We start from the raw sequence: 14,041 nt of genomic DNA on the forward strand, positions 1-14,041 counted from the left end.
AGAGTTGGTTTGATAGGATTCAAACGCTCGGTTGTGATTTTAGAAGTGCTTGAGTTTTCTTTGAAATTTCATGCATTTTGATGTCCGATTCGAAATTTTAGGTGTTATTTTGGTGTTTTGATCGAGTGAGTTCGTATGATGTTATTACACTTGTGTACATGGTTGGTTTGGAGCTCGAGGGGCTCGGGTGAGTTTCTCATGCATTTCGGATTGAGTTTGGATAGTGAGAGAAGTGCTGGTGTGTTTCAATTCTGGTGCTGGGTTGTAGGACTCGCAATTGCAAGAACCTGTTCGCAAATGCGAACTCCGCTTTTGCGAAGTTGAGCTCGCAATTGCGATGGGGAACTGTCTAAGGTAGTCTTCGCATTCACGAAAAAATATTCGCAATTGCGGACATCCCAGATTCGCATTTGCGATGGCTCGGTCGCATTTGCGACTGAGCCCTAGGTTTAGATAGGTTTGCAAATGCGAAACGTTGATCGCATTTGCGATGATTTTGTCGCAATTGCGACTATAGCAGGTTGGTGACAGAGTTCGCAATTGCGTCCTTTGTCTCGCATTTGCGATACTCACAATTACGACGTTTATAGTTGGGTAAATGAGGGGAAATTCGGGACTTAGCTCATTTTACACCACTTCTCAACCTTAAACACTTTAGAGACGATCTTCAAATAGATTTTTATTCATATATTCATTGTTAAGCAACTTTAATTCATTTTTTTTTCAATTCTCCGTTACTTTTCATGAGATTTCAACATCAAATTTAGGATTTTCAAAGTAGAAATTAGGGATTTAGATAGAAATTGGGAATTTTGAGAAAACTCAGATTTAGACCTCAAATTGAGGTTGGATTTTGAAACTAATTACATAAACGATCACGGGGGTGAATGGGTAATAGGGTTTTGGTCTGAATCTCGGGTTTTAACGAAGCGGGCCGAGGTTGACTTTTTTCAAAATCATTAAAGATTGTATCTTTTTCACCCGTGGGTAGTTTCTAAAGCCTATTCTGAATTATATTTGTTTAGATTTGATTGATTTGGAGACTAATTCCAAAGGAAAACCCATGATTGTGCCTTGATTTGATTGCGGAGCGAGGTAAGTGTCGTGGTTAACCTTGACTTGATGGATTAGGACTTGTTGGCCTATTTGCTACGTGTATTATATGTGGGGATGACGTATATGTGAGGTGATGAGTACATATGCGTTATTATTGGGTTAAAGAATGCAGGTAGAAATTATTTTTTTGATCTAAGTTATTTCATTGACTATGCTTTCCATGCTTAGGTTAGATTATTAATCCTTTAATTAGTCGCCTAGTATTTATTGTTTTATTTTGAAGAGGTTGGTAATTTTTGCAAGTTGAATTAGTTACCATGGCTCTTTAATTGAAGTGAAATTGCTTTCCGCCTTACATTGTTAATTTGTATTTGTATTGTTGCTTGGTGAAGTCGAGTGAAAAAGCACTAAGGGTGTTGTCGTGCCTTATTTGCATTCATTATCATATATTGAGAGGTTGTGAAAATTAAAGCACGGAGGGTGATATCGTACCATTTTATTTATGATATTACATGGTGAGGACTAGAGTATAAGCACGAAGGTGATGTCGTGCCATCTTTATTTTATTGCCTTATTTGATTTTCGGAATGGTGATTTACTTGGTTATATTGTTGCTTATTTCGGAAGATATTATTTGGTGTTTTCGTACTTGCGATTTTTATGACATTTCCCCTTTCGCATGTCCCCTCCCAGTTAATATTTTATTGTTCCACTTGTTATTTTGTTGTTTTCTATATATATTTGTACAATATTTTTACATAGGTGTCTTGACATAGTCTCGTCACTGCTTTGTCGAGGTTAGACTCGACACTTACGGAGTATATTGGTACAGTTGTACTCATATTATACTTCCGCACTTCTTGTGCAGATACTGGTATTGGTCCCAACGGCGTCTAGTAAGGTTCTGCTTGGATCCAGCGACATTCAGAGACTTAAGGTATAGTTGCACGGCGTTCGCAGTCCTGAAGTCCCCTTCTTTATCTATTCTACTGTTTATCTAGTTTCAAACAGTGTACTTTGCTTCAGATCATATATATAATATTCTAGTTGCTCATGCACTTGTGACTTCAGATTTTGGAAGATGTTTAGGTATCGTCGTATATATTTTATTATCCGTTTCAGACTATTTCGTTTTTTTTTATTTTTTATTATTAATGTTTTATTTTGAATTGTTAAAATTGGTTAAATAATCTAGTTAACTGTGGCTTGTCTAGCAAGTGAAATGTTATACGGCAGGATCCGGGTCGTAACAGCGTACAAAGCTGTGGAGGCCTATCTCTTTCAGAATCCTGATGCCTATGCTTGATCAACTTTCCTGTTCTCTTTTTCCTCGCAAGTACTCAAGTCTGTTATTCGCAAATCTGGCTACTGCTTTTCTGGTTATGTTTGACTTCAATTCCTTTCTTCTACTTTTAAGATAGGAATGTCAGAGAAATAAAGATTGTCTCAATTGTCTTCTGTAACTAATAGTATATGGTATGTGGAAATAAAATCTTGAAAGTGTTCAATGAACGTCAGATCTTTCTTTTTGAGAGTTATAGCATGTTTGGCCGGCGGGAAAAATCAGCTTATTTTGAGAAGTGCTTTTTTTAAAAGTACATCTGAAAAAAGTATTTTTGGAGAGAAACAATTTGTGTTTGGCTAATCACTCTAAAAAACACTTTTGAACAATAATTTGTGTTTGATCAAGCTTTTCAAAAAATATTTTAAGTATCGAATTACGAATAAGGACATGAATAGATTTACTTAATAGTTAATATTATAAGTAAATAAATAATCTCAAAAATTTGTTATTACATGCAATAATTAAATCTTTTTATTTTATTTAAGTAAAATATGAAAATAAAATTAAAAAGTACTTTAATTCTTTTAATATTATTCCAATATATTAAAAATCATTCAACAAATATAAAAGCATTCACCCTTAAAGTCACTATATATTAGAAAATTATTCTAAAAATAAGAAGAAATACTTATACATTAATATCCTAAGTATTAGATTTAATGGTTATTTTGGTATATACTATATTTTGTTAAGGGTATTTTTGGTAAGAAGAAAAGTCAAAACCGCTTCTGCTTTTGCTTTTGGAAAGAAACTACCTTTATCTGCTTCTCAAAAACTGCTTCTGCTTCTTCCCAAAAGCACTTTTTTCCCAAAGCTTGGTCAAACACCTTTATAGCCCGTTTGGCCAAGCTGAAAAAATCAGCTTATTTTGAGAAGTATTTTTTTTCAAAAGTACTTTTGGTGAGAAGCAATTTGTGTTTGGCTAATTAATTTAAAAAGTACTTCTAAGCAGCAATTAGTATTTGACCAAGCATTTAAAAAGTGCGTGTATTTTTCTCAAAAGTGCTTCTCAAAAAAGTGCTTATGAGAAGAAACTATTTTTTTCTGTTTTTTCAAAAATGCTTCTGCTTCTCCTCAGAAGTATTTTTTTTTCCTCCTAAAAGCTTGGCAAACACTTCAAATTTGAAAAAAAAAATACTTTTTTTGAAAAAAAAAAATGCTTTTGAACTTGAAGAAACTTGGCGAAAGGCTATTAACTCTATGGAATTTGGAAGGTGATTTTTGAGCGTTCATGCAAACATTGGCCTCCTAATAGAACAGGCAAATTGGTGAATGCAGAGATATCTTGTCCTGTTATGTTACTCCTGAGTCAGCACCTGTAGTTGGAGTTAACAACATACAAGGACAGGACGTGCAACAACAACAATAAAGCATGTTTCTTTATTTACTGTTACATAACTAATTAAGTGAAGCACTTCTTTACTTTGTTCTTTCATGTATTTATAGATTAGATTTAGAGAAAATTGGCTTACTTAAGCATAATTATAATGAGAAACAGATATACAAGTAAGTAGTATTCTTGAAAAGAAATTATGTATTCTTTTTCCTACTGGATTCTTATTTCTTGAGCAATTAGAATCCTTTCTTTTTGATATGTTTTAGACTCAAACTTGAGTATTTATTGTTGAAAAGTTCAGATGAATGTTCTTGCCTCTCAACCTTTATAGGGTAGGGGGTAAGGTCTACGTACACACTACACTCATCAAATTTCACTTATGAAATTAAACTGAATTTATTGTTGCTGTTATTGTTCAAATGAATGTTCTTGCCAGTGAGCTGAAGCAAATTAAGTGTACTGTACTAATGATACTTGCTGCATGTGTTGTGACTGTGTTGCTGTAAATAAAAGAGTGATGAATTAGATAAATTTTACAAACTATTGGAACAATTATCCTTTTCATAAAGCAACATAAAGGACAAACATAGGAATGTTAGAAGTTCTTATTAAGAAATGTTGCTTTCATAAATTTTATACTTTTTCCTTTAGATTTCTTTATTTTCTTTAAAGAAAACAGCTGGCATTGATCCCAGCTGCCGGCGGCTTTCTGCATCCTCACAAGCACAGTAGATCAGCCAAAATGCCAAGTGCTGACCGTCTCATATAGAAAAAGTGGAAGCTTTCATTTTCACATTAGGAGCTCCCACTTCAAAAAATATTCATCCCCTTATATGTGGCTACCTTTAAAACGTGAGACAAGTTATAAAGCAAGTATTGTGTTAGGTGCAATAATTGGTCTATTTGGCTCAGAAATGACTAATACGTATAAATACTTCCCAAAAATGGTTAGGTGCAATAGTTTACCAAGAAGATGCCTACAATGTTCCTCTTGCTGCATGTTGTTTCTCTTTGTGTTTTTTTTTCTTTTCCCTTTGACTTTTTCCTTTTGTTGGTTTCCCAATTATGCAGAAAAAAACCTTAGCAAATGGATTCTTAAGCATCACAGCTTCCTTTCTTTTCTTTCCCTTTTGACTGTTTCCTCTAGTTTTTCTATTGACCTCCTTTACAAACACCTCTAACCAGAGTCTAATGTGCAGCAGAAGACTATCTCAAGAGTTTCCAAGTACTGAGTTGTCCCTCTTTCCTGTGCTATCAAGAATAAGGAATAGCCAACAAGCTATTTTTCCTTATTATGCACGCGTACAAGAGATTCTTTATAGTGTAAAGTTCAAGTTGCAAAAGGTATCAATAGACAGAAGACCACTTCTTTTTAGTGTAAGGTTCAAGTTGCAAATGGTATCAAGAGACAGAAGACCACTTCTTTTTTGGTTAGATGGCGGCTTTTGGAAAGTGTTACTAGTGGTATCAAAATGGACCTAGAAATAGGAAGACTAAAGCCATTAACCTGTACCAATCACTTGGTGACTTCACTTTCAAGAGTGACACAATGCATCACCAGTGTATCCAACATGGTGACATTATAAGAGCACATTAATTCAATAAACAATAGAAACTAAGAACAAAATAAAAGTCAAACAATGCCAAAGTTTGCCCTCTCTTCACCCAATCTCCTCCCATGTGGTTGTCCATATGCAGATCTACCTCTAACGTGTTACATCATCTTGTACCGGATATCAGGGATTGTGTCCACAGATCCCTCAACAAAAAAAACCCTCCAAGAAGAAGATAAAAAATGTGGTTAACTTTGAAGAGCAGAGCTGTCCTAACCTAAGTCGAAACATGAAAAGTACCAAGTTAGATAAAAGTGAGTTGCCTCTCCTTACATATGTTGCGCCTTCGCCAAGAAACTTTACACTGCCACTGCATATTTAGCCACTCCTTTCATCTCTATCTTGCCTTCTCATAAACCTTGAACATCCTTTCCAATCACCTACATCCATGTCTCTGACTATACAGAGATGAACAGATAATTTTCTTTCTCAAGAACCATCTACAGGCTAGTCAAAATGATGATACTCTAAGAAAATAGACCTTGAATCTAAAACTATACAAGGAGACAATAAACCAATCTCTCAACCAAACTGGGATACTATAAGACCTAGCGTCCCAGATCGGGGCAACTGAAATATGAATAACATATAACATAGAGACCCAACATAGAGAAACACAATAACATGGATGGTCTGGCTATAATACCATGCGACTGAAAATAGATCTTGAACCTAACTCAATCTGAAAAACTATTTCATCACTTGAGAACTCAAGACCTCATAAGAAAACAACAAGTCACGACCCTACAAGAAAACAACACTCAAATCCTTCAATACCCTACAAGAAAACAACACTCAAATCCTTCAATACCCTACAAGAAAACAACACTCAAATCCTTCAATCAATGTAGGATACTTTTTTCACAAGGACAATCAATGTAGGATACCATACACAACCTCCCTAAGCTGAAAAGGAAACAACTAAAGCTGTGAAGCTTTACTCGGGCTTTAAGCCACCAAATACGTGTCCCAAATACATTTGACATGCATTAAATCCCCACAGTTAAGAACAAGTAATGACACAGGAAAATTTACTGCAAGGAACAGCCATTAATGCAAATCCAACATAGAAAAAATGGTGACAGTTCATAACATTAATTAGTCTCATTAAACTTTCTCCACTTCAACAGACAGATTTCACTTCACTTTCCACTCTAAGCCTGAGCAAAACCGTTTGCTGCAAAGCAAGAATTCACAGATCAGTTATGACTTGAGACTCAGCTATGAAGCAGATCCAAATGGACAATTACCTCAACCGCGGCCCCAAATATCAGATTAGAAGCGAAAAGAACACAAATCTGATAAAGGAAATATTGTAAATAAATTATATAAGACCAGTCATTGGTAACATCAACAAGTACCTAAACATGCAGAGAGTAGAAGAAGAGGAAGAAAAGGTAAAAACAGTACTCATAATATCAAAAACAGCTATAAGGGATCTCAGATCTTAACTCTACTAATAAGATACATGAATTGAATCTGCAGTGTAAACAAAGAAATGTGGATATCCCAAATAAGCCTACATATGAAATGAAACTGATCTATCAAAGAACAGTAACAGATCCATCCACCTACATACTTAAAACCCCAAGATCCATTTTTAAAAACACAAGTCAACTTGAGGAAAGCCCCCAAATCTTATGCTTTCCAGCCAATTTCATAAGGTTTATTTGATACCCTTTTGTCAATTGGATTCAAATTAGGCCTGTGAATCACCCTTCTTTCCATCAGCTGATCCATTAGATTCTCTCTCAGTCAACAATCTCCCTGCTTCCTCATCTGCTTGCTGAGCTTTCTTCTGTGCTTCTTTTGCCTTCAATGCCTGTAACTTCTGATGATTATAGTACGCAACTCCTAAGAATGCCAATCCATACCCAATCAAATTCACTGGAGTCACAGTATCCTTAATCACCGACCAAGAAAATGCAATAAGCAGCCAATCTTTAACAACCCCAGCAACATTCATAGTCAAAGCTGATGTCTTTCCAACCAAAAGAAACACAGCCAAGTTCAAAGCGAACGCACACAGTGAATTAGTCCCAAAAATAGCAAAATCAAACTGGAAACTCGAGCTCTCTCTCAAAACAGGAAGCTCCACAAAGATCCAAGGGATTGACAAGAAAACCAAGCAGCTAGGAGCAACATAGTACAAAGAAGTAATGGGGTTTAAACTAATACCCTTTGAAGTCAACAAGATCTGGATCATAACAAGCCTAGTAGCCTCAAACAAAACAGCAAGCAACTGAAGTAAAACACCCCAAGAATCATACTTTGCTTCACCATAAGCAGCAATAGCAACACCAACAGAAATAGCCATCATGTTACCCATAGTAGAATTCTTGAAAGTGTCCTTTTTGAACAAGATCCCGATGGTATAAACAGCAACAGGCATAAGGGCTTTCAACATTTGAATAAAGGAAACAGAGAGGTAAATATAAGCAGAGTTTGAAAGCCAAAGGGAAACAGAGTAAAGTGCACCAATAGGAAGTATGCAAGTGAGATAAACATTACGAGATAAGGAAACAGGTTCAACAACTTTGAAGACACGAACGAGAAGGAAAGCTAAAGAAGAGCAAAAGGTCATGTGGATCATTGTTAGAGAAATGGGAAAAGGCCAGCCGTAGAGCTTGCGGTCAAGAATGTATTTGTTGTACACAATGACAGTGAAGGAAAGGAAGATCCAGATTGCTACATAGGTATAGGAAAGAATGATCTTTTTCACTAATCCGTTTGACAAGGCGGCGCCTTTCCCCATTTTCGCGGTGGCGGTGGTGGTGGTGGAGAGGGGAGGTGAAAGGGTGGTGAGGATTTGAAAGAGCTTTGGTTTTTGGAGTCTTGCCGTGGGTTTGACAAAGAGGGGAAAGTGAAGAATGGGGGAAGAAGAGGTCTTATTTTTATGTGGTAGTGTGATAATTTTGTTACTATTTTTTGTTATTTCCTTTTGTAGAATTTTTAACTACATTTTTTATGAGTTGGAGTAGGGGTTGGGTAGAAAAAGGGGGGTGAGTTTTGAAACTTTGGAAGAGTTTATCCCTTTTGGAGTCTTGCAGAATTTAGAAGATGGGAAAATGAATAATTGGGGAGAAGACTAGAGGTCTATTTTAGGTGATTGAAAATGTGACATTTTTGTTTTTCTTTTCCTCTTCATATTAGTTTAAATTGTATGTATTGATAGTATAAAATTAATTTATGCAATTTTTTCATTTAGGTAATTAGAGTTAATATCGTGATAAATATAAAAAATTATTATGATAAAAATAATAGGAGTAGCTAACATATTATCACACAATAATATAAAAAATCTATAGAATGTAAGTACATAGTATAACTTAAATCATAGTATTATATTTGTTTATTTGAATTTTGAGAAGTGAGGTGTCAAGACAAAGTGAGACTTGGAAGAGTTATAGCCTGTTTGGCCAAGCTTCTCAATATGCCAAAAGTTTTTTTTTTTTCTTCTCAAAAATACTTTTTTTCCTAATTTAGGTATTTGGCCAAGCTTTTTTGGGGAAAAAAAGTAGAAACAGAAAAAAGTAGGTTCTTCCCAAAAGTAGAAGCAGAAGCAGTTTTGACTTTTCTTCTTACCAAAAATACCCTTAATAAAATATAGTATATACCAAAATAACCGTTAAACCTAATACTTAGGATATTAATGTATAAATATTTTTTATTATTTTTAGGATAACTTTCTAATATATAGTGATTTTAGGGGTAAATGTTTTTATATTTGTTGAATGATTTTTAATATATTTAACTTATACTATTAAAAGAATTAAGTGAAAAGATTTAATTATTGTCTGTAATAATAAATTTTTAAGATTATTTATTTACTTATAATATTAACTATTAAGCAAATCTATTCATGTCTTTATTCGTAATTTGATACTTAAAAACACTTTTTGAAAAGCTTGGTCAAATACAAATTAATGCTCAAAAGTACTTTTCAGAGTGATTAGCCAAACACAAACTGCTTCTTTACGAAAGTACTTTTTTCAAAACCATTTTAAAAAAAAATACTTATCAAAATAAGTTGATTTCTCCCGCTTACCAAACAGGCTATTCGTCCTTTTGGAATCTCGCGGAGCTTCTTTTCTCCGATATCTTCAAGAGCTTGGAAAGAATGAAAACGTTCTCCTATTGTCCTAAATAATGTCTATTTTATTTTTTTACATAGTCAATTCTCCTAGTATGTAAATATATTTTTTTGTTTCATGAAGTTTTAGTTGTTTTTACATTATGCTCCCTTCGTTCCAATTTATGTGAACTGTGGTTCTAAACAATTTAAAAAAAGACCCAGAGTATTTGTTTGGTTATAAAAGCTTCTCATTGAGGGTATAATTGTAAGTTTAAGCAAAATTATTTTCAAATTTAGAAAGGGGTCATTCTTTTTAGAACGGACCAAAAAAAATAGGTTAACGTAAACTGGAACGGAAGTATTATTTAGATATAATTCAAATGACGGCACATCTCATTTCAACTTTGTTCAAAATAAATAGGAAATATTCTTTTATGAATTTTTTTTATAAAATCTACTAGCTACTGCTATTCTTAATACTTCTATTCTAGTAGTATTTGCATTAAGAGGCGTGTGGTATAATGGTGGGATTCAAATAATCTTATTTTCCAACCAAAGAACCCCTAAGTGCTTAAGTTGTCGCTTTCTTTTATTTAAGAACTGTAGATATATTTTTTGAGTCTGGTTGTCATAAACAAAATTACTGATATGAGAAAATTTGTTTTATTTTTAAAAAATTATTTTGTTGTTCGTAATGTTTTCATTATTCAAAGCTATTAAGTAATGTGTTTGACTATTATTCATTTACTTTTTTGACGACAGTAATAAAATCTAATTACTTATATAGGTGAATCTAATAACCTAGATTAAAAAGGAAGAAAATCCATCATCATAGGGGAAAATTAAAAAGAGAGAAGCTGACAATTTAGAGAATAACACATCTAAAAACTTAAGTTACATAGAAGGGAGAAATATTTGCAGTTAAAGTTAGAAAAGAAGCTCGATTTTTTTTTTTCTCCCCTTGAGGACATAGGTTAGGGGCAGGGGTGTCAATAGATATTTAAAAACCGATTAAACCGATCGAATCGGATCGTACCGAACCGATTTTTAGGTTTCTTTTAACAAAACCGTATGTTTTTATATAAATCTATAATCGTACCGATAATTAGGGTAGGTTTTTTTATTTTATGAAAATAAACCGAAAAAATATTGAACCGTACCGAATAAATTTACATGTGAAAAATATATTTATATATTAAGTTTGAAAATAATAAAGCATTAAATTTTTCCTTGGGTCTTAGAATTATGAAAACAGTTACAAGCCAACAAGTAATTAAACTCAAAATCCTAATTCCCAAACCTATTATGTTACTCCTATTGAAGCTAAATTATTTTCAGCATATTCACCGGCAAGACACAAGGTATTGTAGCGATTATGAGTAGCAAACTACAATGTATTAAATATGTTCCCTTTCGTATGATTTAGATTTATCTTTTTGAATTTTTAATCTTCTATAGATTTTATTCTTGAGTCCCAGTCCCAACTTGGTTAATATCTTTATGTTTACCCGTAAAATGGTACATTTGAATTTATACGTGATTTTTAGACAAGTTGATTTTGAAATAATATAATAATCGAAAAAATACTCAGTACTTAGCCTTAGAATATATATGAAAGAGCAAAGATGGTGATTCCGTGAACACGGTTTCCGAACATAACAATGATGAGATCAAAAATCAAGAAAGTAAAATTGTATAAAGCTTTGTATAGAATATAGTATATATTCTTGCCAGAAAATTTGTGTCATTTACAATATTAATGGAGCTCAGTATTTATAGCTATGCCTAAAGAAAGAGGTCCTAGGATCATGCCTTCCTTTAATACCAATTATGAGGGTCATTGATGAAGATGTAACGGTGAACATAAATGCCAAATTCTCTGTAACGTCCGTCGCTCTTAATATTACAGAATATTCCTTAGTAAATACTACCGGGCGTAGGCATTTAATACTCCTTTATGAACGTTATCCTTTTCGGTGACAAGCAGAGTGGTTGCGTTCGATCCTCAGCCATCCCATCTTGGATTCCATGTGTCCTCCTTTTAGTCAGCCACGTGTCATATTATATTTTACCCTATACAGATAACCCCCTACTTTCCGATGACATAACTTTTGTGTTACCGGAAAGTTGGTAGAAATACCTTTTTGGCGGGAGTTACTATAATTTCCTCCGAAGGTATCTAACAGTTGGTTAGACACATGTCTCTCCGCATTTAATACCCCGAACACGCCTCATCTCCTGATTCAGCATAACTTTTGCCAATTTATCGAGGTAATCATAGCCATGAATTTAGCCGCCAAAATTTTACTTATACGCAACTTTCGTTTCCTTTGCGTTTCACAATTGTTTGAGCTTCTGATTTGTATCCTTGTTTTCCATCTGTTTTCTAATTTTCTTCAAACGTAAACTCTTTACCTTCTTCTTTTCCAATGGCTTCTTCCTCTAAACGTGTTGGTTCTACAAAGAATAAGAACAAAACCGAGGATTCCGTTCCTCTAACAGTGGATTCTATCATCCCAAGAAGGCTTAGTACTTCGAAGGATTTTGAAGAGAAATTTCCTACTACTAGCCCTCGTACATGGGTTGTTAGTAGGTACCCTTCTTCCATTCGTCCTTCCAGTATTCCTGCTGTGAAGGAGGACTGCCGCTGCAATGAGTTGGAAATTATTGCTCCTGATCTATCGGAGCGAGTGACCCTTCCCAAGGAAGGTTTTACATACTTTTTCACATATTCCTTTACTTTGGGTTCGTTTTCTTTGAGTGGAGAGCTTAATTCCGTGATTGCGGAGTTTTGCCTTCGCTAGCAGGTGTGTTTGGCACAGGTAAGTGCTTCAGTGTGGTGGACGATTGCCTGCCTTCGACGTTTGTGCCAAGAAACTATAGAGGAGCTAACCTTAGCTCATATAATGAATCTCTATTCCCCCAAAATCTTCTATGGGGGAATGATAAACCTTTTCAAGCGTGGCCACCATGCTTTGTTATCTAGCATGGATGATGATAACGACCGTGGGTGGATGGAATGGTTCGTTGCAGTTGCCACCAATGACATCATTCTGATAACGACTTCATCCTTTCCGGTTGCTTGGAACCGCACTCGTAAGTTCTTTGTATAGTATTCCTCTTACTAGATATTCTTCCATGGACGTATCATCTCTTTACCCTTCGCATGTTTCAGCAACTCGATAGATCCCACTGATGGTGAAAGGTTTGAACCAGTGGGTACAGAAGATCTTGGACGTCACAACGCCCAAAACTCGTTCGTGGAAAGAACTGGCCCTTAAATACGGGTGTAAGGTCAAAAATCATGGTAACTTTAATTTACCTTGTTTCCATATTTGTATATGAAGAACTTGGTTGAACTCTTATGACTTTGTTCATGAAATTAGGTCTACCTGCGGGCTCTGTTGATGTCCCCGAGGAGGACGTTCTGGTTGATCTTGCTGATACAGCGAGGCTGCTTCAGGAAGCACTTACTCGAACAGGTATCTCCGGGCCTGTTTTGGGTGTGAATACTTCTTTATAGAGTCCCCGGCCGAAGGATAAACAAACAAAGAGAGTTTGGGGCAAAATTATGTTGCTCCTTCTGAAAATCCATAAAGGAGGAGGAACATTATTCTTTTGGTTTCTACCGGGTGCAACCAACTATCACGGCCGGTGGAGCTTGCTAATTACCTGAAGCCTTTGGCTTTAGGAAAAGACTGGGAAAAGATTAAAACACTCTCGGGAGAGTGTTTGTTGAACAATGCTATGCATAACGCTGCGGTGGTACGTTCCCTCCTTCCTCTGTTATTTCTTCTACTTTTGAAAGAATGTATTCTAAATTTTAACTCTTCTTATTTTATAGGCCAACTTTCTTGCTTCTGAGGGCCTTCAAAGGTTGATTCGTGAGAAGGAAGAACTTACTTCTGAACGGGATCATCTTTTGGTGGAACGGGACCAGACTGTTCTCCGCCTCTCAGAGCTGGAAACCAGAGCTACTGAGGCCATTGTTTTGGAGGCACGTTTGCAGCAAAGCGAGCAAGAAGTGGTAACCCTTAGCGAAGAAATTGGGTCACTTAGGGTTAAATTTGATGAGGCCAAGGCCAAATGGGCAGAAGTCCAGAACGTTATTCTTACTGCAACCGACCGTGAGGCTGCATCCGCTGAAAGAGTGATTAACTTGGAAGCAGCCTTGAACTCCAAAAGTGAAGAGCTAACTGTTGTGGAGGCGAAACATGCCCATCTAGAAGAGAAGTATAGGAAACCTATCGAGCATAATAAGCTCTTTAGTTCAACTGTCCGCGAGCTCGACGTCAGCCTTAAATCTGCTAGATCCACCTGGGAAAACCTTTTCGCCGAGGTTACTCAACTCAAAGAAGAGCTTAAGCGCTGAGCGACTTCCCTCATTGTTGAAAAAACTTACTCCATGTATATTATGAGGAGAAAAACCTTGGAAGAGGCCAAAGCTGGTATCATTGATGTTGATGTCGAAATTGCTATGGCTCGAGAGCTTGAGTTGGCTGCAAAAAATGGACTCCCAGCGCAGTCTGATGCTCCCAGGCTAGGGTTTCTGTGGAGAAAGGAGAAGGTTCGAGAGGATTTGGGGGGGGGGGGAACGAGCTAAAATGGGTCTTTAG

At 35.6% G+C, this 14,041-nt stretch overlaps 2 protein-coding genes across 2 annotated transcripts; one reads left to right on the plus strand and one right to left on the minus strand.

Annotated features, from left to right (window-relative positions):
- Positions 1 to 6,742: 6,742 nt before the first annotated feature.
- LOC104100332 (probable sugar phosphate/phosphate translocator At2g25520) lies at positions 6,743 to 8,301 on the minus strand. Its single transcript, XM_009607544.4, has one exon. The coding sequence runs from the start codon at positions 8,103 to 8,105 to the stop codon at positions 7,050 to 7,052; it is 1,056 nt and encodes a 351-aa protein (XP_009605839.1). The 5' UTR covers positions 8,106 to 8,301; the 3' UTR covers positions 6,743 to 7,049.
- Positions 8,302 to 11,854: 3,553 nt separating this feature from the next.
- LOC138897940 (uncharacterized) lies at positions 11,855 to 13,797 on the plus strand. The gene is made up of 4 exons (XM_070183966.1): positions 11,855 to 11,999; positions 12,812 to 12,907; positions 13,117 to 13,190; positions 13,270 to 13,797. The coding sequence occupies exons 1-4, from the start codon at positions 11,855 to 11,857 to the stop codon at positions 13,795 to 13,797; spliced, it is 843 nt and encodes a 280-aa protein (XP_070040067.1).
- The last annotated feature ends 244 nt before the right edge of the window (positions 13,798 to 14,041 follow it).

The sequence above is a fragment of the Nicotiana tomentosiformis genome, chromosome 8, assembly GCF_000390325.3.
Source record: "Nicotiana tomentosiformis chromosome 8, ASM39032v3, whole genome shotgun sequence".
Lineage (NCBI taxonomy): Eukaryota > Viridiplantae > Streptophyta > Magnoliopsida > Solanales > Solanaceae > Nicotiana > Nicotiana tomentosiformis.